General features: G+C 43.3%; 1 protein-coding gene across 2 annotated transcripts in view; it reads right to left on the bottom strand.

Moving 5' to 3' along the window:
* PLA2R1 (phospholipase A2 receptor 1) overlaps window positions 1-27,084 on the bottom strand; it is a 172,537-nt gene that overhangs the window by 69,116 nt on the left and 76,337 nt on the right. For both annotated transcript variants that reach the window (XM_073634071.1, XM_073634072.1), the window contains exons 13-16: window positions 20,471-20,616; window positions 13,858-13,942; window positions 11,221-11,353; window positions 10,131-10,169 (exon numbers count right to left, since the gene is read on the bottom strand). In XM_073634071.1, coding sequence (XP_073490172.1) covers window positions 10,131-10,169; window positions 11,221-11,353; window positions 13,858-13,942; window positions 20,471-20,616 — 403 coding nt within the window. The remainder of the gene's footprint in view (window positions 1-10,130; window positions 10,170-11,220; window positions 11,354-13,857; window positions 13,943-20,470; window positions 20,617-27,084) is intronic.

Genomic DNA, 27,084 nt, shown 5'->3' with positions numbered 1-27,084 from the left:
ATTTTTCTTTTCTTTCTTCATTTTCAAAAACAAACGAGAGCTGCAAAATACTCACCATGCCTCTTAGCAAATACCTTGGGGTGTCTACTTTCCAAAATGGATTCATTTGGGGGGGTTTGTGCTATCTGGACATTTCAGCGCCACTGTAACTGATAGGTAGTGAGGAGAAAAATCACAATTTTACACCTTTAGAAAGCCTGAAGGCGGTGCTTGGTTTTTGGGGTCCTGTACGCGGCTAGACTCCCAAAAAAGCTCACACATGTGATATCTCCATACTCAGGAGACGCAGCAGAATGTATTTTGGGGTGTAATTCCACATATAACCATGTCATGTTTAAACAATATGTCAATTAGTGACAACTTTGTGTAAAAAAAAAAAACAATTTGTAATTTTCCCCAAACTTTTGGCAAAATATAAAATATTCCATGGACTCAACATGCCTCTCAGCAAATAGCTTGAAGTGTCTACTTTCCAAAAATGGGTCATTTGGGGGAAGGGGGGTTGGGGGGGTTGTGCTATCTCGACATTTCAGGGTTTCCGTCCGAAACTGTGATAGGTAGTGAGGCGTAAAATCACAATTTTACACCTTTAGAAAGCCTGAAGGTGGTAGATTTCCGACTCCTGTTCACACTTAGACTCCCTAAAAACTCTCACACATATGGTATCCCTGTACTCAGGTGAAGCAGCAGAATGTATTTTGGGGTGTAATTTCACATATGCCCATGGCATGTTTGAGCAATAGATCATTTAGTGACAACTTTGTACAAAAAAAAAAAAAAGAAAAAGTTTGTCATTTTCTTGAAACTTGTGGCAAAATATAAACTATTCCATGGACTCAACATGCCTATCAGCAAATAGCTTGGAGTGTCTACTTTCCAAAAAGGGGTAATTTGGAGGGGTTTTGAACTGTCCTGTCACACATCACCCACTCTAATCACTTGAAGACTGCCCTTTCTGACGCTTTTTGTTTTACATTAAAATTAGCAAAGGCCCTACAAATTAAAATGGTGGGTATTGCAATTTTTTTTTCACATAGTATTTGTGCAGCGATTTTTCAAACACAATTTTTTTTGAAAAAAAACACTTTTTTTTAATTGTAATGCACTAAAACACACTATATTGCCTAAATGTTTGATGAAATAAAAAAGATGATCTTATGCCGAGTACATGGATACCTAACACGACATGATTTAAAATTGCGCACAAACGTGCAGTGGCGACAAATTACATACATTTTTAAAAGCCTTTACAGGTTACCACTTTAGATTTATAGAAGAGGTCTACTGCTAAAATTACTGCCCTTGATCTGAGAGTCGTGGTGCTACCTCACATGCATGGTGCAATTGCTGTTTGCGTGAGCACGGGGGGACAGGGGTGCTTTTTTTTTTTTTTTAAACTGTTCCTTTCATTTTAAAAATGTTTTTTAATGTTATCTCAGGGAATGTAAATATCCCCTATGACAGCAATAGGTAGTGACAGGTACTCTTTTTTGAAAAAATTGGGGTCTATTAGACCCTACATCTTTCCTCTGCCCTCAACGCATCTGACCACACCATGATTGGTGTGATAAAATGCTTTCCCAATTTTCCAGTGGCGCTGTTTATATCTGGCGAAACCTAAGTCACTAAATGCTCATTGCTTCTGGTTTCTTAGGCCATAGAGATGATTGGAGCCGTTCTGTTGGGACAGGAGAGCCCGAGAAAACCCACTGCTTGTAAAAGCAGTCTAGAGGCTAACTAGCTGGCTGAAAAAATGATACCAAGGTGATACCTAAACCTGCAAGCATCATTCTGGTATAACCAGTTAAAGTCCAGCAACATACCAGTACCTTGCTGGTCCTTGTTGAGCATATATTGTAATGTTCTTTTTTTCATGCAGCCTCTGGGCTGAACGAAAAAAAAAAGAGATTGATCGGTGGGTATGCCCGCCATTAGAATACCACCCTTCATCCACCCACTACATGCACCATTTTTTTTTCACTGTGGTGGTGAAATTACCTCCTACAGCGCTGGAGTCACTGATTTATGTATCGTGAGAGCAAATGCTGTTGCTGTCAAGATAAATAAATCAGTGCTGCAGCTGAATGACGTACCTGAAAAGCAAACAATGGTAACGATAAAACATTGACTCAATAAATAAAATAAAAGTTAATATAATGCCTAAAAAATATATGCCAATGCAGGGGGGCAAATCGCTCCTCCACCCCTGCCCCCATGCTTCGGCATATATGCTCTTTTTTCAACTGTGGTGGTGAAATCACCTCCTACAGTGCTGGAGTCACAGCTTTATGTATCGTGGGAGCAAACGCTGTTGCTGTCAGAATAAATAAACCCTTGCTGCAGCTGAATGGCATACCCGCTAAGCAAATAATGGTTAACAATAAAACAAAGTAACATTACAGTATAACAGTAAGACATACCATACCTGCAAAGCAAATACAATAAAACATAATAGAAATAAAATATTACAGTTCTAAAATTTAGTAACAAGAGAGGGAGAACTATAGATAAAGAACAATAGAGAGCGAACAATAGAGCGTACAATAGAGAGTTAACATAAGAGAGAGAACAATAGAGAGAGAAGAAAAATAAAACGGCAACTATTTTTGGCTTTTTTTTTGTATTTTTGTGTTTTTTTAAATTTTTTTGCACTTTTATATAAACTGTAAACGTTCCACATTAGGGTCTCTCAAAATGTGATGGCCGTCTCATTTTTCGAGACCCTGTGTAAGTGTGCCCTAGGACTGTGCAATGCTATACCCTACGCTAATACTCCACTAGTGTTTGAAACAGTCACGGATACAGAGACCAGGTTGGTCAGGACAGGAGGGACAATAAAAACGGGTGTCACGCCTAAATCTGCGTTTTCTGCAGACATGACATCTTCTTTGGGGTGTTCTGTGGGCAGGGGTACCAGGGAGGACATACGGAAAATGCCTCTCATGCAGCCGGCTCACTGCATTTGTGTTGGGAAGGGGGAGAACAGCACTGTCTGGAAGCAGAGGGGCTGTGATGATTTCTTCCTGGAATTTGAGGAAGGATCCAGTTAGCTCTGAAGCTTTGTATAGCACATAAGCATTCAGCAGAGCCAATTGGAATAAATATACAGACACTTTTTTGTACCAGCATCTGGCCTTACGGGCAATTAAGTACAGCGCCAACAACTGGTCATTGAGGTACACCCCTGCCTTGTTAAGGTTGTATTTGTGGACACAGAGGGGTTTCTCCACAACATTAGTCGGTGTAGGAATTTGGACAGTCGTATCTGCGTGAAGCGAGGACAGAACGAAAACATTTTGTGTATCCCTTCACTTCACTGTGAGCAATTTATTACATCTCAAGCAGGCTCTCTCCCCCCAATCTAAGTCGGGACTCTAAAAGCCATTGGGGGAAGCCCCGGCGATTAGATCGCACGGTGCCACATGCGCCAATTCCACAATCAAAAAAGTGACTAAAAAGTGGCACGCTTGTGTAATAATTGTCCACGTACAACGAACAATTATTACGACTAAGGGTGACACCAAGTCCCACACAATCTTACCAGTGCTCCCTATGTAGTCTGGGCAGTTCTCGGGCTCCATGTGACTATCTCTTCCCTCGTAAAGTGCCTCTCTTCCCTCGTAAAGTGCCTCACCAGCCACCTATCTCACCGCACGTCCCTGCAGTAACCAAACCCATACTTTAACCATGAAAAAGTTATAAAAGGGAATTATACACTCAAAGCATTTTGGTTGGCAATTTTTGAGTGTTTTATCAGCTTGCGTTCCCTGGTTCACTTGTTTGTTAATTTGAAAGTGGACATTTGCACAATAATTGGAACTGACTTTCTTTTTATTGGTCTCTGCATACTGGAGTGAAGAGAAGAAACCCGTGTAAGCTCCAATTGGCTCTGGTTAGAGCATACACAGAGCTAAGCAGCCTCTCCCCAGAATCACATGACATCTCTGGGGAGAAATTCACATACTCCAGATAATTTTCTTCACTCCAAGCAGCTGATATACTAATGAGTGACAAATTAAACTGTCACTAAAGGGAAAACTTTTCTTTTTAGTTTTGGATACAGTGGAGAGAAAGTAGAACTGTTGTTGGGTTTTTATTGCTGACTGTGTCCCCATTAGGGAGGATTGCGCTATTCGTTTGTCCTTGTTATCACCAAAAGCAAAAGCAAAAGAAAATCCCAAATTTTGGGTTGACATCAAAATAGGAATGGAAGGGAAATCTTCCAATGTGGACACTAGTTATGGTGACCACGGTTACACCCTAGGATTCCCTCACTTTGGAAGGATTTCCTCATGCTTCCTGTTTTGACTATGGGACAGGAAGTGACGTTAAATCTCCCCAATGGGGCACAGATGGCAAAAAAACTGACATAGGTTATAACCCTACCTTACGTCCAGATGAAGCTACACGCCCTAGTTTTGTGAAACGCGTTGACGTCATCACGTCCGGACGTCAGGCCCGCTGTCATCCCCCGTTGGGGCTAGCCGGCTCGTACATCGAGGGAGCGTTCCGATCGGCTATACGGAACAGCCGTGCAGGAGGGAACAGGCACACTTAGATGGCCGGCCATCAATGCACCTTAGCAGTGTTTCTCAGGAGCACGGAGACCTCGTAGGAAGCACTTGGTATCATGTGCAGTATCCAACTAAGCAGAGTACAGCATAGATGATATACACTACGGCAGTATCTGTGGACTTCTAGACAGGACCCAGAAGTGGTAATGTACTCAACTATCCTCTTTGCATATCTCTGCCCAGCATATTATACGAAAGCCATGGTTTCATTCACCGCACCAGTGCTTACCTGGTCAGACTCTTAATACCACCGTATTTATTGTAACAATCTACCACTTACATCTTTGGACCTGTTGCTACTCCAGCTCCATCCTAACACAGCAACGGCCACATCTTCTCCATCTATAGGTTGATTGGTACCTGATTACAGGACCTACACCAGTGCCCCACTCCACGGCTGTCTGCTCCCTTTTGCAGTACCCCACCTTCCTTTCCCACCTTTTCATCACCCCACTCCCTCCCTTCCTCCCCCCCCCTTCTCTCCCTGCCAACTCAGTTTTGAGCCACCCCCCCGGGGGGATTGATGTCTGGTGTGTAACCCTACTCAGCACATGCTGAACACTTTTTATTGTTTGGTTACGCAGACATCAATTGCCTAGACGTCCGGACATTTTGTTTGTTTGTTGGTCAGTTTTGATTATATGTTTTTTGTCCCCCCTGTCTGTGTCATCTTTTTGATCGGGTTTTTAGTTACCGATCATTTTTATCAGGGCAATGCAATTATCGGTTCATGCTCTTATGTCTACATGTATCTATTTGTGTACCACAATAAACACTTGTTTAATTATTTACATTTAATCAGATTGCCTTTCATTGGAGCCCTACTTTTTCTTGGTCCCCCCTCTGTTGGGGACAATTGTTGATTTATAACCCTACCTTACTCTATGCAAAATTAAAATAAAGAAAAAATTTCTTTAATGGCACTTTAGCCTGCATGGGCAAAGCATACAGTAGGTTCACTTTGGGCAACTAAATGAGGATAAACACTGAAAAACCAATGCAGTGCCAGTTTAAAGGCATTTTTGACCCATTTCTCATTCAAAACAGTGAAATAAATGTAACTGTAGCTAGCAGATCATTGTGGTTGAAATTGATGGATAGTTCCAAAATTGCCAATGAAATTAAAAAAATGAAAGCCAACAGTAATCCTTGTGCTGCATTCTACATAACCCTTTTGCGCCTAACAGTAAAACAAATCTTAATGCCTAAGCCCAATTTTGCAACTTTAACCGCTTTCCGCCCGCCCGCCGTCAAATGATGGCTGGGCGGTGCGGCTCTCGTTCTGGGTGGACATCAGTCTGCCACACTGCTACACCGATCTCAGTAAAGAGACTCTGATGGAGGCTCTTTACCACGTGATCAGCCGTGTCCAATCACGGCTGATCACAATGTAAACAGGAAGAGCCATTGATTGGCTTTTCCTCACTTGCATCTGACAGACGCGAGTAGAGGAGAGCCGATCGGCTGCTCTCCTGATTGTTTATCAGTGCAGCCCCCCCCTCAGATGCCCACCCAGGACCACCAGGGATGCCACCACACTGGACCACCAGGTATGCCACCCTAGACCACCAGGAAAAATGCCAATCAGTGCCCAGGCAGCTGCCAATCAGTGCCCTGGCAGCTGCCAATCAGTGCCCATCCCCAATGCCTGCCAGTGCCATCAGTCATGCCTATCAATGCCATCTATCAGTGTCGCATATCAGTGCCCATCAGTGCCATGTATCAGTGCCCAGCAGTGCCACCCAGCAGTGCCGCCTATCAGTGCCACCCATAAGTACCCATCAGTGCAGCCTTTCAGTGCCCATCAGTGTCACCTATCAGTGCCCATCAGTGCCCACCAGTGCCACCCATGAGTGCCCATCAGTGCAGCCTATCAATGCGCATCGGGGCTGCATGTCAGTGCCACCCATCAGTGCCGCCTACCAGTGCCCATCAGTGCCGCCTATCAGTACCCATCGTCATAGCCCATCAATGCCACCTCATTGGTGCCACCTCATCGGTGCCGCCTTATCAGTGTCCGTCAGTGCCACCTTATCAGTGCCCATCAGTGCCCATCAGTGAAGGAAAAAACTTACTTATTTACAAAATTTTATAACAGAAACAAAAGAAAAACTTTTTTTTTTTTTTCAAAATTTTAGGTCTTTTTTTATTTGTTTAGCAAAAAATAAAAAACGCAGAGGTAATCAAATACCATCAAAGAAAGCTCTATTTGTGGGAACAAAATGATAAAAAAATCTGTTTGGGTACAGTGTAGCATGACCACGCAATTGTCATTTCAACATTTTTTAAATTTAGCTGTATATTTCTTGCTACTACAATAACCTACTACCAAAGAACAATCCAAAATAAATTCTCCTGCTCCTTACAATCGCAGCGATACCACATATGTGTATGTTACTTGTTGTTTGTACCCGTAGTACAGCCCAGAAACAATAGTGCACATTTATTTATTTTTTTTACCCTAGCTAAAGCTCACTGTCACTAATACTAATTGAAAAAAAAAATCTGTCCCAAAAAATATTGACCCTGACCTTTGACCCTAATCTTGATCTTTGATCCTGACCCAAACACTAACCCTGGTACTAACCTAGATCTAGCCTTGATTCAGGTTTTTTTTTATTTTTTTTATTTAATATTTGAAATTATTATTATTTATTCTTTTTTTTTCTTCAAGACCCCTTGTTCAATTATCTAAGAGTTAAATGGGACGATTTGACAATCAGTTTCAAGCAGAGCAAAACATTTGAAGGACAAGGATGGAAAATATTTTTCAAATCTAATAGGAATGAACAAATTTCTAATCCGTGAATTAGCTCCCGGCTGCAAAAATCATAACTAGTCTCATGCATGTGTCAATTGGGAAGTAGACCGTTCATTCGTTCTTGTAAATTGGATAATATCTCTTCGATACAAAAATCAAGACATGGTACTCAAACAAAAAGTCATTTTAACTGCTTCAGCCCCAGAAGATTTTACCCCCTTCCTGACCAGAGCTTTTTTTGCGATTCGGCACTGCGTTGCTTTACCTGACAATTGCGCGGCCGTGCAACATTGCACCCAAACCAAATGTATGTCCATTTTTTCCCACAAATAGAGCTTTCTTTTGGTGGTATTTGATCACCTCTGCGTTTTTTATTTTTTGCTCTTTAAACAAAAAAAGAGCGACAATTTTGAAAAAAAAATGCAATATTTTTTACTTTTTGCTATAATAAATATACCTCCAAAAAATATAAAAAAAACCAATTGTTTTCCTCAATTTAGGCTTATATGTATTCTTCTACATATTTTTGGTAAAATAAATCGAAATAAGCGTATATTGATTGGTTTGCGCAAAAGTTATAGCATCCACAAAATAGAGGATAGTTTTATGGCATTTTTATTATTATTTTTTTTTTACTAGTAATGGCGGCAATCTGCGATTTTTATCGGGACTGTGACATTATGGCGGACATATCGGACAATTTTGACACATTTTTTGGGACCATTGGCTAATTGGTTAACACTAGGGAGCGATCAAGGAGTTAATTGTGTTTCCCAGTGTGTGTTCTAACTGAAGGGGGGAGGGGACTGTGTAGGGGAGATGACAGATCGTTGTACTCTGTATGAACAGACGATCTGTCTCGGTTCTCGAGCGATCGCGGGAGCCTGGCGGTGATCGCGACTGCCGGCCACTCGCATCAGCTCCGTGGGTGAGCAGGGGGTGCACGCGTGCCCCCCTAGTGGCCACAGGGCGAATCGATGTTACATAATGTCTTTTCGCCCAGCCGTGCCATTCTGCCGCAGTACAACTGCGGCAGCTGGTCGGCAAGTGGTTAAATTATTTGAGTCCATGAAGGCACCGTTGAACGGTCGGATGAGAGAGTTTTATACTTTCTTGTCTGAACATTCAAACGAAATTCAACGGGTGTTGAATTTCGCCAGCATTACAGTATAAGATCTTGCTTTTATATCTTATCTGCATGTCTGCATTTTTATGCACTGTACCGTAGTGTACTGGTGTGAACATGGCACATAGAAAACAGTTGTTCTCTGCCTACCCTAATGTAGAAAGTGTGGAGAATAGGGCACTCTGGATAACAAGGAGACTTAACAAACAGTACATGACTGGCTCTTGAAATGCAATTAATGCTCCACAGCAGCACTTCAGAAGAGGGAAGCACACTCTATAGCAGTGATGGCGAACCTTGGCACCCCAGATGTTTTGGAACTACATTTCCCAGGATGCTCTGGCACTCTGCAGTGTAGTGGAGCATCATGGGAAATGTAGTTCCAAAACATCTGGGGTGCAAAGGTTCGCCATCACTGCTCTATAGGAAAAACAAAGCAGAGAAGAAGGCGCTTCTAAGTGCAGTAATAAAACACTTTAATGACAAGGAAGGGTTAAAAACACTTACAAGATGGATGTGAAAAGCAAGCATATCAATACGCATTTCAAAACATGCTTAGTCATTTCTTCTTCAAACTGATCTGTTTGAAGAAGGAGCGACTGGGTATACTCCGAAACGCATCCTGCCCACTCTGACGTCACTTCCGGTTGCTTGCGTTCCACGCTGGCCCTGACAGTGCGGCTCTCCTTCCTGGATCAGAGACACAGTGCTTCCCACTGCTGGCCGGCAGGAATTTCCACTTGCAGCTGTCTATACTCCCAGAGGCATCCCGCTGGATGTCATGGACTTATTGATATGCTTGCTTTTCCCATACATCTTGTAAGTGTTTTTAACCCTTCCTTGTCATTAAAGTGCTTTATTACTGCACTTAGAAGTGCCTTCTTCTCTGCTTTGTTTACCCTAATATAGAGTCTGCTTTATTCTGTGCAGATCACTGCAACTTAACACAGATGGCATGAGAAAGCCCTAATATAGTTTTCTTCCTTTATTAATATAAGAAGGAAATAAATAATAGAAATGTCCCCATGAGCAAGTAGTGCAGGAAACTCAGCTGTGGAGGCAGTGATTTGATAATTAGCTTCTAGTCAAGACTGAAATAATAGCTTTAGGTTAACCAACCATTTTACAGGGCCGGGCCTTTTGGCTGGGGCCAGAGGAATTTTTGATTTCTGGCTGAAGGGCCTGCCGTGGTATTGCACCATGGCATTTTGCACATATCCCCTTTCATTTCCCCCTTTTTTTTAAAAGTGTGTTTGTCACTTTTTGCACGGTATACTTTCACTGCCCGATCAGTAGGGTGTAGGTCCTTGGGCCTGCCCTGAAAGTCCTGGGAGGGGGTGGACGTGGCCTTCTGGTTTGGTTCATACTCTTTCATGGGGTCTCCCTTCGGGGGGGCCCCACCTAGTACTTGGGGTTGGTCCGCCTGGTTTCGGCTGGGCGGGCCAGTGAGAACCTCAGTCCCTGTCAGGAGCCTTGCGCCCCGGGAGATCAGGGTAAGGGTCCTTCCTCTTTTTATAGGAGGTTCATGTGTACACCCTGTGCACTTTTTTTTTTTGCACCGGGTGTTAGTCTGAGTGTGTTTCACACACCACGGGCCTTAAATTAAAAAAATCAAAAACAAAAACATTTTACGTTAAGAAAACTATTCAAGTTCATCCTAATTACATACCAATAACATGCCAGTCGTCTGGAAACTTCGGTGTAACCCCTAGAAAAAAATATCAAAATAGAGAAATGTTACAGTAAGTAATAATATTTTTGATGAACTGTCTGCTTCAAATGCTTCCAAATTTATACTTTTGAGTTAGCTTTTAAAGGGTGTCTGCTTTCATTGGTGTTTAAAGCGGTTGTTAACTCCTTTTTTTTAATTTTTACCTAAAAGTAAGCCTATATTAAGGCTTACCTGTAGGTAAAATGAATATCTCCTAAACCTGTACGGTTTAAGAGATATTCACCCCGCATGCAGCCGCTAACGGGCGCCACCCCCCCTGTCCATCGCCGCCTGCCCCCTGTCCATCGCTGCCTCCCCTATCCATGCGTCTGGCCCCTTTCAGGACACCGGCGCATGGATTCCAATGTGGAGGGGCTGTTTTTTTGAAGCACCGATTAGAGCCAGAGGCTCTAATAGGCTTCAGTATAGGGTGGGCTCGGGTCACAGGGAGTGTGTTACAACAGCGAATCGATATTCGCTCTTGTAACACTGATCCTCCTCCTGGCAAATCAGGACGCAGGTTTTTGACACCGGTCCCCCGATTGGCTGAAAGAACAGGCGATCCTATTGGACGCCTAGGAGGAGAAGGGGAGGAGCTTGAAGCCACCATAGAGGAGAGGACTAGGAGCTGAGCTGCTGCACCATGCTGCCTGCCACCCGCCACGATGGTGTAACAGACAGAGGGTGGTCAGATGGATTTTTACCGGAATCATTTTTTCTCTATAAGAAATTCTCTAGAGTGCTCCCCTTCCCTTTTCCATAAGAACAAACATATGCATTTACCATTGTTGGACATCTATGTTTGTGCATTGCTTATTCATTAAAAAAAACCTTCAATGATTGGAATAAACATGCATGTCCAGCTACCATTGGGCACCTTTAGACAGCCATTTTGTTGTTTGCCCAAATATTTAGATGATGAATAACGAAACCTATCACTAGACAGCTGTGCTAATGCTAGTATTTGTATGAAACATACAGAATGAGAATCAGGCTGAATAATGCATTGAACAGAACCTCCCGCATATAGCATAGTAATATTGTGTACCTTTTGGAATTTTGCAGATCCATTCCAGCTTTTCCTCACAATCTAATGAAATGAATGTCTTATTTGCATTAAAAGCGGCACAGCGCACAGATTTTCCACTAAAATACATATCTGTCCAATATGCAGATACAACCTGCAACAGAAAAATAGTTGTATTTTAGCCTGTACAGACCGAGAAAGAAAACTACAAATAAAATATGTATTATTTATTTTGTCCAATGTTAGGCATGAATACATTAATCCTTTAAATTGTAAATATCTGTATCCAATAAATGTGCTTCAGAACAGCTGCGGAGGGTGAAGGAGCTTGTGTAATTTCTAAAGAGCAATGTTATTAAGGCTACTTTCATACTGAGGCGCTTTACAGGCGCTACAGCGCTAAAAATAGCATCTCCACAGCGCCTGTAAAGAGCCTCTCTTGTCTCTCCAGTGTGAAAGCCCGAGGGCGGTGCGCTTGCAGGACGGTAAAAAAAGTCCTGCAAGCAGCATCTTTGCAGCACTGTAGGAGCGGTGTATACACCACTCCTAAAGCACCCCTTGCCCATTGAAATCAATGGGGCTGCCCCGCCAAAATAGCCGCGCGATTTACCGCCGACGCCCGCCCGCCCCAGTGTGAAAGTAGCCTAACTAAGCTCTAATGATCGGATGTAGGTTGTTTACATGTGCTGAGCTGTGCACATATCATACGAGTGGTTTTATCTGGAATTTTAAATTTTTTTTATACTCTACTTTTGTTGAAAAAAAAATTACCCGCTGTACATTTCAGGGATTTTAACAAACTTTGTTGCAGATTCCTAGCTTTTGTTATTCTGAAGAAATAGCTGTTTGTTTGTCTGTGTTCATGTGCACAGTGAATCTGTATAGCAGTGGTTTTATAATTATCAATCAGCTGCTGCACCTGCAGGGTTCTAATGAGGAAAGCGGCAGTGTCTTCATCCCTTTAGACATAATTTCCCTTTGAGAGTATCTCACCAAAAGATACTTTTATTGCAGGGGATGACCAAAATCTGACTTGTATCTTAGTGCAGACTTCTGGGAAAATCAATAAGCCAATCACACAAGCAGGAAATTACATTTCTGTGAGGCGTTCTGTACACCATCTCTGTACAGAATGCCTCAGAGCTGCCATATTGAATTTTACAGAACATTACAGAACTGCAGATTGAAAAGGAAAGGTCATTTTTAACTACTTGCCACACGCCCACTGTCAAATGATGGAGGGACGGCGCGGCTCTCGTTCTGGGAAGACGTCATATGATGGTGCCACAACGATCATGGTGGTGCCGTGTCCTAGTGTCCAATCACTAGGATCTAGTAACTAGTGATCGGCTGTGTCCAATCATAGCCGGTCACATGTAAATACGGAAGTGCCATTTATCGCCTCTCCTCACCTCACACTTACAGAGTGTGTGGCTAGCAGTGCTGATCAGCGGCATCTTCTCATAGGGGAGAACTGGGCAGGTAATCAGGGCACTGATCAGTGCCCTGATCACAGGAAATCCCCAGCAGTGCCTATCAGTGCCACCAATCAGTGTCCATAAGTGCCACCAATCAGTGCCCATAAGTGATGCCAGTCAGTGCCTCCCATCAGTACCTGCTCATCAGTGCTGCCCAACAGTGCCCATCAGTGCTGCCTATCTTTGCTGCCCATCAGTGCCCACCAGTGCTGTCCACCAGTGCTGCCTATCAGTGCCCACCAGTGCTGCATATCAGTTCCACCTATCAGTGCAGCATATTAGTGCTCCTCATTAGTGCCACTAATCAGTGCCCTTAAGTGCCACCTCATCAGTGCCCTTAAGTGCCGCCTCATCAGTGCCCATAAGTGCCACCTCATCAGTGCCCATAAGTGCCACCTCATCAGTGCACATCAGTGAAGGAGAAAAATTACTTATTTACAAAATTTACTGACAGAAACTAAGAAAAACGTTTTTTTTTTTTCAAAATTTTCGGTCTTCTCTCTTTTTTTTTGTAAAAAATAAAAATCCCAGCAGAGATTAAATACCACTAAAAGAAAGCTCTATTTGTGTGAAGAAAAAGATAAGATGAATTTGGGTACAGTGTTGGATGACCACACAATTGTCGTTCAATGTGTGACAGCGCTGAAAGCTAAAAAATGGCCTAGGCAGGAAGAGGGTGAAAGTGCCCTGTATTGAGGTGGTTCATAACATTTAATTACAATATGACTTGTGTAGCAATTGTATATGATATATTATTATTTATTTTTTATATTTGCTATTTCTTCCCTTGAAAGGTGGACCAATGTAATTATTTAAAAAATACCCAGAATTCGTCTATAAACAAAAAGGTGAAAGGTTTGGTGATTGTATTTCAATTTTAGGTGAAGAGGAGGCACTTGGTTGGAACATTGTGTGTTATTTTTATTTTTTAATGAAGACACAATGGGAAGGACTTGATTTTACTACACAAAAGGACTTTTTTATAATTATCAACATATATAAAGTGAAATGCATTGTGGATAAGATTTGTGTCACTTTATGTCTCAGCTGAGCAGTCTAGGTGTGAAAGGTTCAGCAGAATAAAAAAAAAAAAAAAAAAAAGCAAATAGAAATAAATACATTTTAGTTACATAAATTTTAATAGCATGTAAGTGAGCCTTTTATTGGTGATAATACGCACCGGAGTTCCATCTGACCACTCCCAAGACCCCTCGGAAGATGGATTACTGTTACTAAATCCAATCCAGAATTGTCTTTGATCATCTCTGTAACATATCAAAAGAGAATTTTAATACAATTCTGCAGGTTCCCGTCTTTGGTACGTGTCAGCTCAACCACATCTTCCACCGTTAAATGCAACTGGGATCTGCTTGCTGTCCCTGTGTGTGTGTCTTTGGTATGTGGCCTTCTCTATCTGTTGCCCTGTGTGCATAACCATGACGTCGTTTTTTGTTGCTCTGGACTATCTTACCTAAGTTTTATGTGTTGATCTTATCTTGGCCTCTGGCCTCTTGCTATTCTGACTTTAGAAGCAAAAAGTCCACTTTGATTGTTAGGCATTCTTATACTCACTCATGATTAATTAACAAACTTCAACCCCACCCTTATTACAGTATAAATCTGAGCATCCTTAAGGGGTCAGCACATTGCTGGGGGAGCACATTGCAGTGGCTTCTATCCTTAAGGCTTCTATCTCTAAGTGATTCTTTCTACAAGTGATATGCACTTCAATCTCTGCACTTCAGCGATTGCACAAAGCAAACAAATATAGCAATCTGCACTGGAAAGCACCTAACAGACTGCAGGTGACCCTGTCTCTCTATTAAGCTCTCCTTCCACTCTGTAACATGCACTCTCTACCACTGCTTCTGACACTCGTGTCCTCTCTCCTCAAACTCTCTTACCTTCACCCCCCCTCTCCACCCACCTGCTTATACATATCACCCTGCCTTCTGTCCTCTCCCTATTACTGCTCCTACCAACTCTTGCTCATTCTACATCCATATACTGTTAAAACCTCCAGTACTCTGAGACATGCCCCTTCACATAAATCACATTCCCACATTGCCTCCCTCACCCTCCTGCTTCTCCTTATCTCTGGTGACATATCCCCAAACCCTGGGCCACCATCATCTGTCTTTGCCCAATGCTTCCATCCCCCTACACCCTCTAGCAAGAGCCGCAACCCACAGAACTTGGTCTCTATTCCTCTTTCCAAAACCAGCCCCCCCTTTTCCTGTGCCCTTTGGAATGCATGTTCTGTCTGCAACAAACTCACTGCCCTTCACGACCTCTTTATCACAAATTCCTTTAACCTACTTGCCATTACTGAAACCTGGCTTCATGAATCAGATACTACTTCTCCTGCTTCCCTCTCCCATGGGGGCCTTCTCTGGACTCAATCCCCCAGACCAAGTGGACGGAAGGGAGGTGGAGTGGGAATCCTTCTAGCCCCATGCAGCACCTATCAGGTACTTCACCCACCTCCCTCTCTGACGCCCTCCTCTTTTGAGGCACATTGCATTCATCTATTCTCTCCCATTCCTCTAAGAATTGCTGTCATCTACCGGCCCCCTGGACCAGTATCAGCCTTCCTTGATGACTTCTCTGCCTGGCTACCCTACTTTCTCTCTTCTGAAATCCCCACAATTATTCTCGGGGACTTCAACATCCCTGTTAACACTAACACTACTATTACTTCTAAACTGCTCAGTCTAAGCTCATCGATTGACCTGAAGCAATGGATACAGGCTCCTACCCACTCCAACGGCAACACCCTTGACCTTGTCTTCTCCTATCTGTGCACTCCGTGCAACCTTTCCAACAATCCACTCCCACTCTCTGATCACCCCCTTATTAGTTTTGCTCTCTCCCTGTCTTCCACCTCCTCTCCCTCAAACCGCCTAACAGTTACATGTAGAAACCTTCGCCACCTCAACCCTTCTCTTCTCTACTCTGCTACTGATCACCTCTATGACAAAATCTCACCTCTGTCCTGCCCCAACCTAGCCACTTTCATCTACAACAGCTCACTGTCTTCCTCCCTAGACAAGCTTGCCCCCCTCACTACACGCAGAACTAGGCCACAACTGCTACAACCCTGGCAAACAGATGACACCAGAAGTCTCAGAAAACATAGCCACACTCTTGAGCGCCTGTGGCAGAAGACTAAGATCCAGGAAGACTTCACACAATATAAATCTGCCCTCCTAAAATACTATTCCTGCCTTCACACTGCCAAACAGACCTACTTTATCACACTCATTAACACCTTCTCATCCAGTCCACGTCAACTATTCTCTACCTTCAACACTCTACTCTGTCCTCCACTGCCTCCACCCACCAACTCACTCACTGCCCAGGAGATTGCCAATCACTTCCAAACTAAGATTGATACAATTCACGAGGAGATCGCCAATGCACAAAAACCTCCCCCATGCAACACCCCAAGTCCACAGATACAATCATTACTTCCCTAATTCAACCCTGCTACTAATACTGAGGTTGCTAAACTTTTATCCAACACTCATCTAACCCCCTGGATCCTGCTCCCTCGCAAATGCTACGCTCACCCTCTGACTCGATTCTACACTCTCTAACTCACATTTTCAACCTCTCCCTCTCTTGTGGCATCTTCCCAAACTCTCTAAAACATGCGCTAGTCACCCCCATACTTAAAAAGCCCTCACTGGACCCCACCAATCTCAACAACTTATGTCCCATCTCCTTACTCTCCTTCTCCTCCAAACTTCTTGAAAGACTGATCTACAACCGACTAAGCAACCATCTGACCATGAATAAACTTCTTGATCCCCTTCAGTTCGGTTTTCGCCCTCAACGCTCCACGGAAACTGCTCTCCTTAAACTCTCAAATGACCTACTAATGGTTAAAACCAGTGGACACTATTCTGTACTACTTCTCCTGGATCTCTCTGCTGCCTTTGACACAGTGGACCACCCCCTCCTCCTCCAAAAACTCCACTCCTTTGGTCTCCATGACTGTACTTTTTGCTGGTTCTCATCCTACCTATCCCACTGCTCCTTCAGTGTCACTTACAACTCTACTTCCTCCTCTCCTCTTCCTTTCTCTGTTGGGGTCCCCCAAGGTTCTGTTCTTGGACCTCTCCTTTTCTCAATCTACACCACCTCCTTGGGTCAGTTGATTGCCTCCCACGGCTTTAAATATCATCTCTACGCTGATGACACCCAAATCTATCTCTCCACCCCCCAGCTCTCTCCATCTGCCTCCTCACGCATTACCAACTTACTAGCAGACATATCAGCCTGGATGTCACATCACTTCCTCAAACTCAACCTATCCAAAACCGAGCTCATGATATTTCCTCCCTCAGGTGCCGCTTCCCCTGATTTCTCTGTCAATATCAACGGCTCAACTGTCAACCCATCTCCCCACGCCAAGGTCCTAGGTGTAACCCTGGACTCTGAACTAACCTTTCGACCCCACATTCTGTCACTATCCAAAACTTGCCGCCTCAATCTCCGCAACATCTCCAAGATACGCCTCTTCCTAACCAATGTCACCACAAAGCTTCTAATCCACTCCCTGGTCATCTCCCGCCTCGACTACTGCCTCCCTCCTCATTGGCTTACCTCTAAATAGGCTATCCCCACTTCAGTCCATCATGAACGCTGCTGCCAGGCTCATCCACCTCACAAACCGCTCAGCGTCAGCTACACCCCTATGGCCATCCCTCCATTGGATGCCACTCAGTCACCGAATTAAATTCAAGATACTAACCATAACTTACAAAGCCATCCACAACCTGGCCCCCAGCTACATCTCTAAACTAGTCACAAAATACCAACCTAATCGTTCTCTTCGCTCCTCCCAAGACCTCCTGCTCTCAAACTCCCTTGTCACCTCATCCCATGCTCGCCTTCAGGACTTCTCCAGAGCCTCTCCCATCCTCTGGAATGCTCTACCCCAATCCGTCCGATTTTCTCCTACTTTATCCACTTTCAGACGATCCCTGAAAACTCATCTCTTCAGAGAAGCCTATCTGGCCCCCCACCTAACAACTGTACATTTATCTTCTCAATCAGCACATCACCCACAGTTATTATCTCTTGTATCTCTTGACCTTCCCTCTTAGATTGTAAGCTCTAAGGAGCAGGGCCCTCTGATTCCTACTGTATTAAAGTGTATTGTATTTGTACTGTCTACCCTCAAGTTGTAAAGCGCTACGTAAACTGTTGGTGCTATATAAATCCTGTATAATAATAATAATAATAATAATAATAATTTATCGTGGTCATGCTATATCTAGTACTAGTTGGTCACATTCAACTGGACTATAATGTTGAAGACATTTTGTAGCTTGGCCAAGCCACTTCTTCAGTTCTAATGAATGTCAGGAACATACCCAAGAATTTATAATTACACAGGTAGCACCGTCACCTTAATTAATCACCATGGAAAGGCAGATGACAATTGTCCAAGAACAGGATGAGAGGTGAGATATTTGTAGGACCAGCCTGTTCTAGTTACATAGTCCTATCCCTAGTGTCAGGCAGACTTTATAGGTGTAAACCACCATACACACGGGCTGAATATCGGGCGGTAATGGCTGTTTTAATAGAAACTGGCCGACATTCGGCCGGTGTGTACAGAAACCGGTCTTACAGAAGCCGGCCAAACGTCTGGCTTCAGTCGGAGGGGCATGACCAAAACAGGTCTTCCGATCGGTATTCAGTCAGCACACTCAGCCAATGGCTGAGAACACTGACTGGTGTTTTCTGGGGGGGGGGGGGGTTGTGTCCCCTGTCAGAACACAAAAGCTCAGTGGTGGCTATACTAACATCGGATTGTTAGTAGAGGATCTCCTCAAGAGCTCTTCAGTTTTTTTCTCTTTCAGCCCTCAGGGTTGAATAAAAAGAAAATGATAGTGTGTACTAGGCTTTAATTCTTCTATTTACTTAGCTGAAGGTATGAATAGCTGTCAAAATGCCAGGGTAGAGATGCTCCAACGGACCGTACACATGGGCCGAATATCGGGCAGCATCGGCCGGTTCAATAGAAACTGGCCAACATCTGGCCTGTGTGTACTGCAACCGGTCCGACAGAAGCCAGCTGTTCGACCACCTTCTGTCAAAGGGCCATGGGCGAAAAAGGTCTGCCAAGCAGCACCCAATCAGCGCTCTCAGCCAATAGCTGAGAGCGCTGACCGGTGTGTTCTGGTGGGAGAGCCGTTCCCCTGTCAGAACACAATAGCTCAGTAGGGGATATCGCTTTACTAACATCGGATAATTAGTACAGCGGCTCCTCCTGAGCTCTTCATCTTTTTCGTGTTCAGCCCACTGGGTGGAATGAAAAAAAAAAAAAACTAGTAGTGTGTACTAGGCTATAGACAATAACGTATGACTTTCCAAGGTGATTGGATTAAGGTGTCAGTGCTACCTGTGTGGGATATTGTGTAGTATTCAATAATACAGAGCAAGCCCAGTTGAATGGGACTAATTACTACTAGATAATGTTTTCCATTGAAAGCTTTAAAGAATAGGTTGAAATGTTGTAAGGCTGTAAATATGTAAGAGTTATATCCGGCAAAGGTACCAAGTCCATAATATGTGGAATAATGATATCAGCTTCACTTGAGGGTTGAGGACAATCTTTAAGGGAATGTTTCTGCTGCTATCTCAAAGTGTATGTATTTTCTTTTACATTGTAGTTTTGAATAGGTGAGGAAGTGTTATTTATTGCTCTCTGTGTCCCCACTTGGAGATTCATCCTCTCTTTTTTCCCCGATGACCATTGTCTCCAGTACAAAGAGTGAGGGGATATTTTCCAGCTGGGACATTTGTTTTAGTGACCACTGGCAGTGGCTTAACCCTGTTAGCCTGCAATGGGAAGTGCTTTTACTGGCAAGCTCTTCAGGTAAGACAATTTGCAAATGATTGATGAAAAAAAATGAAAGAAAAATGTGTATGAAGTGAGAAACTATGCTTTACATACAGAAATTATTATAATGCCGGTGAAGCAGAGGTATGGGGACTGGGGCAACGCTGTATCCTGGCCTAGGCCGACAAGGCCCAGGCCTAGGGCAGCACTTTGCAGGGGGGCAGCACGGAAAGATTCCCTGCCGGCTTGCTCTGTTAGTGTAGCGCCAGTCTTATGGGGTGGACTGGGCTGAGAGGCAAATAAGTCTAGCACCCCTATAAAGCGGCCGCACTGCCTTGGGACTTGCCTTGCAACTTCTAATTTTGACTGTTCTATCATCCTGGACCACAAACCTTCCTCACTCTGCTATGTTTTCTGCAGCACCATTGGCATGGTTATATCTTCTTAGTTCTCTCCAAAAAATTAGAAATTTGGCTTAACTATAGGCAACACTTTTTTTTTTCATTTTGGATAGAATAAGGGAGGGTTATAGCCCCTGTCAGTTTATTTTTTACCATCCCTGTCCCATTGCAGAGATTTCCTTTCACTTCCTGCCCCATAGCCAAACAGGAAGTGAGAGGAAATCTATGCATATTAAGGGAATCCATTGTCCCCCCCCCAGGCCCTCAGAACTAGTGTCCCCACTCGAAAATTTCAGGGTGGGTCTTAAACATCAAGGGGTGTGGCCTTGACAGGAAGGGGTGGGTCATATTTAAATTAGGAGGTACACAAGTTTAGTCAGGCCTAGGGCAGCACAAAACCTAAATACACTACTGGACTGGGGGATAGTTATACAGAACGCTAATCTAATCCATGGTTTAACAAAGCCACTAGGCAGACTTTCCATGTAGGAACCCACAAAAAAATACACTTTGAGATACTTGTACATACATACCGATTAAACATACTGCTTAAAAGCTCTGTAACAAACTTCTCTTCATTTAAATGTGAAAAGCTGACAAGATGGGCACCAAAATCTTGACACAAGTTCTCAGCTTCCCGCCAGGTCCTCTTTCTTAGCATGTTCTCATGGTGGAAGACCTGTAGTAGAGGATGTCAAAAGAATCAGGCATCTAGACGCACCGCAGAATTAATTGTATACGTGCAGACTCCAGGTCTGATGAAGGTATATCAGGAGATATGTTTGCCTTTCTACCTCAGACATTGCAGATATGGTACACCACTAAGGTAAACCTACTTCTATCATATATCATATATTATTCTACAATGACTCTTAAATTAGTACATTTAACCAAACAGGCTCTTTAAATACAAAAGTCTTGGGTCTTTATTGTTTGTTTTTAGATTGCCTTTATGACGATATCTGTTTTTATTTGGCTATCTCATACTCTGTCCACCTTTAGCCCCCATTCACTTCTGAGCGTTTTGTAGCTCTAAGCGCTAAAACACTCAATATACAAAATCCCACCATTTTCAATTATGTTTCTTCACACCGGCACGTAGTATCACTTGAAGCTTGCAGGTTGTAGCTAAAGTATATGAACTTCTTTTGAGCTACAAGCTTCAAGCTTTTTGACCTCAATAGACTTAAATGTGAATGCCTAAAAAATTCAAGAACATGCGCAAAAATTCGTGAAAAAAGCCCATATCACATGTTTTTATTTCCTAGTAACTAGCTTTCCCTTATCACATGTTTTTATTTCCTAGTAACTAGCTTTTTTTTTTTTGTGAAAATGATTTTTTATTATTTGAAAGCACAGTGAAATCTTTTTGCGAGCATAATTTGTTTCCAAATTCCAAAGCACTCATACATCAAATTTCCCCATATGAAATAATGGAAACTCTGATGATTCACAACCTTTTATTCAGTCCTTCTGTCTAAAGTCCATATAAAAAGATTATCGCAATGTGACTTCAAGGCAACTTTGAGGCAGCTTCAGGGAATGCCTGGGTAATCTTCCTGTAATGTCAGATCCAAATCACAATTAAGATGAGGATCCGACTTAGGGCTCATGCTCATGCAAAAAAAAAAGCTGCTTTTACAGGCACTTGAGCTTTTATTTCAGCTTGAAGAAACTTGTACTTTTTTTGTGCTCTTGTGCTCATTCTTATTGAGATTCTTTGAGCTCTTCTGAACTCCTTTGAGCTCTTTTGAGCATAATTTTTTTTTTTTTTCAGAAAGCCTCTTTAAAGTTTATGGGCACAGGTCAGATAGAAGCCGCCTTGAAGTAGTACAAGAAACCTTTCTAAAGTTGGAGCAACTTCAGTAGTGCTAATTAATACAGCTCTCATTGACTGAAATGTGATTTCTCTTCTCTTTTATACTCAGTTGCATTTGTGGGCGGCTTCCACTTCTCTCCTCTGCGGGCATCACTGGCAGCGGGCATCATGGGCAGAGCGGCTTCCCCTTTCCCTGCTCGGTGGCTTCCGTCTCCTCCCTCCTCCTCCTTAGCCAATAAGAACGCTTCTCCTTTCAGCCAATCGGGAAACGGGTCTCAGACCCACTTCCCGATTGGGATTGGCGGGGAGGAGATTTAGTGTGAAAATAATGAATATTCATTTGCTATTGTCACACAACTGGGTGGGCTCGGTTCGCAGTGCTCTGCGCCTTTGGCTCTAATCGTGTGCTTCAAACGACTGTGCGCCCTTAATGGACAGGCCACTCCTGCTGCTGTTGTAACGTGACACTACTCGTCAGAAAAGGACTCACCTGCTGGTGGCACTGTGGCTCTCAGATCCATATGCTGCAGTTCCAGTGTACACCAGCAGGTGTCTCCCAGCAGATGTGCTTCATATACTCTCTTCCCGTTACTAGACCCGAAAGACAGCGTCGTGACATCATGACGCTTTCTCCTTACTCACACGCTGTTCACTGTAGGAGGGTGCGGTTCATGCCAGCACCTCCTAACGAGTCGTGGAGAGCATGACGCTGTGATCCGTGCGCTCCATCCCCTCTATCTGAGAGTGAGGCTTGAGACGCACGCGGCTGGTGCCATCTTGCTGATACCCGGAAGTTGCCCTAATCGAGCGACGGAGCTGATTGGAGCCACGGTTCAACTTGGGGGCCCCTTAGCATATAAAAAGGCAATGTTTGGGGTGGTGCAGCACCCCAGATGATGTCCCCTAGGATGAAACGCGTCGGGACCAACTGCTGTCACCACCAACATTGCCAGAGATCTATATTTTAAAAAAGCGCTGTTTTTTCTTCTAAAATGTGAGTGTTTTTATCTTCAATAAACGAGTTTTAAATATTCTATACAGTATCACGCTATGTACTTTTACATTTTTTCTATATACACACTGGATGCCTGAGTGGATTCATCCCCTATACTATATATAATATTCGCAAGCACCCGGGCCACCTGGATTAACGCTCACGCTGTACAGATACCATCATGGATCCCCACAGTTACAAGCTAGATTGACCCAGTGGGTGTATACCCATCTGTGTCCAATCTTTCCGGTAAGCCCCCAATCTAGGTGGTGGTGGATCTCCTATCAACACACACACAAAGCTTCTTCACAATCTTTTGGTGCTATATATTTTCTAAGGACTTTGTTACCCTTTTTTGAATATTGTATGATAAGTGTATCACTAGCACTTCTCTTTACACTACGGACTTAATGTGTGCCATTTTCAAAGGATTATTATACACATTTATGTACCTCATATATTGGGTTAAACTATGTACATGATTACTGATTATGCTTATAACTGTTAGCGCAACACTTTTCTTTATTTGGTTGTAACTACAGGATTAGGTCACTTGTATGTGTTAGCTGCTTACTTATGTATGTTTTCTGTCTCCCAGCAGATGGACTATACAGGGAATTTAGGCTGCACCTGGTATGGACTGCTGGCCTGGGGGTATATAATCCCGCCTTTCACTTAGGTCCAGTGCTTCAGTATTTTCCCTGCAAGCCTAAGTCTGAGCCGTTCCTGATCCCGTACCCTGATCCGGAAACCTGTCCCCTGGAACCTGCTTCCTGCTCCCATTATATGGCTTCCTGCTCCCCTTGTCTCTTGTCCCTGTCCTGTCTTGCTCATGTGTGTTCCCCCCTTGTAAATAGTTAGGTTATTAGGTTATTATTTAGGGTTTGTCTTTGTTATGTTTACTTTCCATTTGCTTGTTTATGTTTTACTAGGGTTGGTATTGGAAGTGTGTCATTTTCTTAATAAATATATTTTCACTTATTCATCTGGGTCCTGATTCCTTAAGGTACAGCCAACTGATCTGATCACCCCTGTTGGATGCCTGCATGTGGTATCTCTGACACTCATATTCCAAGACATTGCTCGTTTATCAAGTTAAAATTTATTTAAAAAAATGTTCTCATCTTGTAAAACACTCGCAGACCAAGTTACTTGCAATCCAAGGTTTTACTGTTTAAGCAGCACAAAGCAGAGCCTCATGGCATACCTCGGCTCATGAAAACAGAAGAAAAAACACATACCAAAACACTACTAGCTAAAGCTTAACAGCCCAAAGCTTGTTGCTAAGAAAGGGGAGTGAAAGTGCTCGCGCACACGGGAAGTATTGTCAATGAGGATGATGATCAGATCATCAGCACAACCAATGGTCGTTTGTCTCTATAGCAACATAACCAAGGGGTTTAAGGAGCTAAACCATCTACCTGTTAAACACTATTCAACTGGCTAAGGCCAGGCAAGAGTCAGAAATTTAAGATGTGCTATTCGCAGGGTTATCCTGCCCTGTAGTAGTGGTGACAGATTCCAACCAGATATCCTATACCTTGTTGAATTTTTGAGGGCAGTCCCTAGTTAAATATAATTAAGAAAAAAAAAAGTTCAAGCCTCAGATGTCAGCAAAAATTTGCAATAACGCCTGTACAAATGCCCAAAAAAAAGCCTGTAAAATGGCCAAAGGTGCTTGTAGGTGGAGTGCAGCGTGGTGTGGCAGCAATACAATACAATTCACACAGATAGGTGCAATGGAACATTGGAATACATATAGTACAGCAACAGTTCACAACAAACCAGGTGGGAAGGCTGCCCAACCAGGTGCACTCCAGTAATGTGAAGAGCGCAGGTATCAGCTGGACTGACAGCATCTGTAAAGACAGCAGAATGTGGCCTGGCCATCTTGTGCCCAAGCAGGATGTTACCAAAAGGAGCTGTGGCCCTACATTTTCCTTCCTCATCAAGAACCTTTCCCTACTGCTAGTACTGTCCCTAACAATAAAAAACACTAAAAACACCAAAAGTCCAGAAAATCAGTGAAGGCAATAAGCTGATGGTAAAATGGATATAAAAGCCAAAACAGTTCCACAATAATCCGTCAATAGAGTATATGTATGGAAAGGTACCCTTGAGATCCTAATAGTAGGGGTTAAATCAGTAGAGTGCAACATAGGTTTAGCCATGCTACTCCATCAACCAGCGGGAATACTGACAGATGAAAAAGACAAGAGTAAAAAAAGAGAGCGCCCCGCCCCTAGTGTGACAGCATTTATTAAAAAAGATATAGACAAATGAATGTAGTACACTCAAATTGTATAGATAAAAACAAGCGCATCCATAGAGGCTGTAGTTGCTCTCCTGAGTCTAGAAATCCAAGCTGGATGTAAAGTGAACTGTCAGTCTCTGTCTGTCTAATACCATGTGCTCCTATGAGACCACATGGTAGACCTGAAGAAGGAGGCCATCCTGTCCGAAACATGTAGTTATCGCAACCACCAAATGTCATTTATCAGCTGGCCTCTGAGGATTACGTGCGTGTGTCCTTGTGTGGAGTCTTTCTGCTTTCCAGGATCCTCGCTGAGACCGGGCAGCTCTCATGCAGTTTGTCGGCGGCTGCTCGTGGACTATTATACAGAGACTGTCAGTTCGCTTTACATACAGCTTGGATTTCTGAGCAAGCACAGCCTCTATGGATGCGCTTGTTTTTATCTACACAATGTGAGTGTACTACATTTATTTGTCTATATCTTTTTAATAAACGGTGTCACACGGTCCCTAACTGGCCCATACCTGTCCCTACTCTACCAACTCGCACGTGCACACCAAACCTGGGAGACAGGGCCTTAAATAGGCTCTGCCTGACCCAAGATGGCTGCCAGAGTCACATGGGGCAGCAGCATCCAACCAGATTGCTTTCCCAGTGATCCAGGAAACCATAGAGGAACTGTAACTTCCTCCGCTGCGGAGGAGAGGAGCGCAACCTGCAGTGGCGAAAGCAGGCTGCACATGCCTACACGGTCAGCTCAAGTGTGAATGCAGCCATGGTTGTTCCCTGAAGACTCATCACTACAAAGAAGCCTATACCACCTCTACCTAAGAACTGAACTTTCACTTTCTCTATGAACTCATCCTCTCACTGTTATTACCTTTTGTATCACCTGCTCATCCTTTTTAGAATGTAAACTTTTACCAGCTGAGCCCCCCTAGTCCTCTTGTCTTGAATTGTATTGAAGCTGTCTCCCATTATACATCAAGCAAAGCACAAACTGTTGGTGCTATATAAATCATGTATAATAATAATAAGACAAATTATGTTTTAGTAAAATATAAGGCATACTTTTAACTTTTGTATATGAAGAACTTGGTTAAATGTATTTATTTGAGAGTTAGAAATTATTCAGTTTCTGCAGAGCTATTAGATCATCCTCTTTATTATTTAGTGTGAAGCTTGGGAGGGCGGTGTTGTGTGGATATAGTTTAATTTTGGGGAGTGTGTAGGCAGGGAGGCAATGCGATTATCTGTAGCAGATGGTAAGATTGTTCCATACACTGGGATGATTCACTACAGTGCAAACTGGGATCATGCAATAGTTGGAAAATGACAAATGACTTGGAGCTTAATTGATCACATTACCCATGCACACAAGAAGAACGTTCCGTTTGATGTATAACTGTGCATCCCTCATGGGATCATTATCCACATTTATCTAATAGCTGTGAGAATTCAAACTAGTAGTCTTTGGCAAATGCATATCTACCACGAGGCAAACAAGAAGTTTGTCTTGGGCGGCATTTTTAACTGCACTGATCCCCCCCCCCCCAAACTTGATCTCCTGCAGCTGTCGGCTTTCCTCCTCTGCCCTCCCGCTGACTTTGGGAGCTGCAGGAAAGCTACAGAGGGATCTGTTTGGCCAAACAGACCCCCCCCCAATGCTGATCCAACCCCCCACTTCAGTTCAGTGAGTGCTAGGCGCCCCCCCTCACCTGAATCTGTTGGCCGGCTCTCCCTCTTCCCCCTCCCGCTGCCGCAGCCCAGGGTTGCCAACCTCCCACAGCATTTTTTATTGACAAAACATGGACAATTTACTGGTGGAGCACATTTTTTACTGACAACCTGAGAAATTACAGAACTCCTATTGAAAACTAACACAGTGGATATTTGAACAGTATAAACATGATATGGAAACACTGACAATACCTATAACAAAGTAATTTGCTTGATTTGCACTTAAAAAAAGTCAACACAGCATTACATTATCAGCCCCTGATATTTACTGGCAGTTGTAAAAAAAATCACACATTTTTACAAACTGTCAGTAAATTTACTGGCGGTTGGCAACCCTGCC

This window comes from Aquarana catesbeiana, linkage group LG06, assembly GCF_042186555.1.
Source record: "Aquarana catesbeiana isolate 2022-GZ linkage group LG06, ASM4218655v1, whole genome shotgun sequence".
NCBI classification, from domain to species: domain Eukaryota; kingdom Metazoa; phylum Chordata; class Amphibia; order Anura; family Ranidae; genus Aquarana; species Aquarana catesbeiana.
Note: the sequence above shows the minus strand (reverse complement) of the source record. Positions and strands in the feature narration are given on the sequence as shown.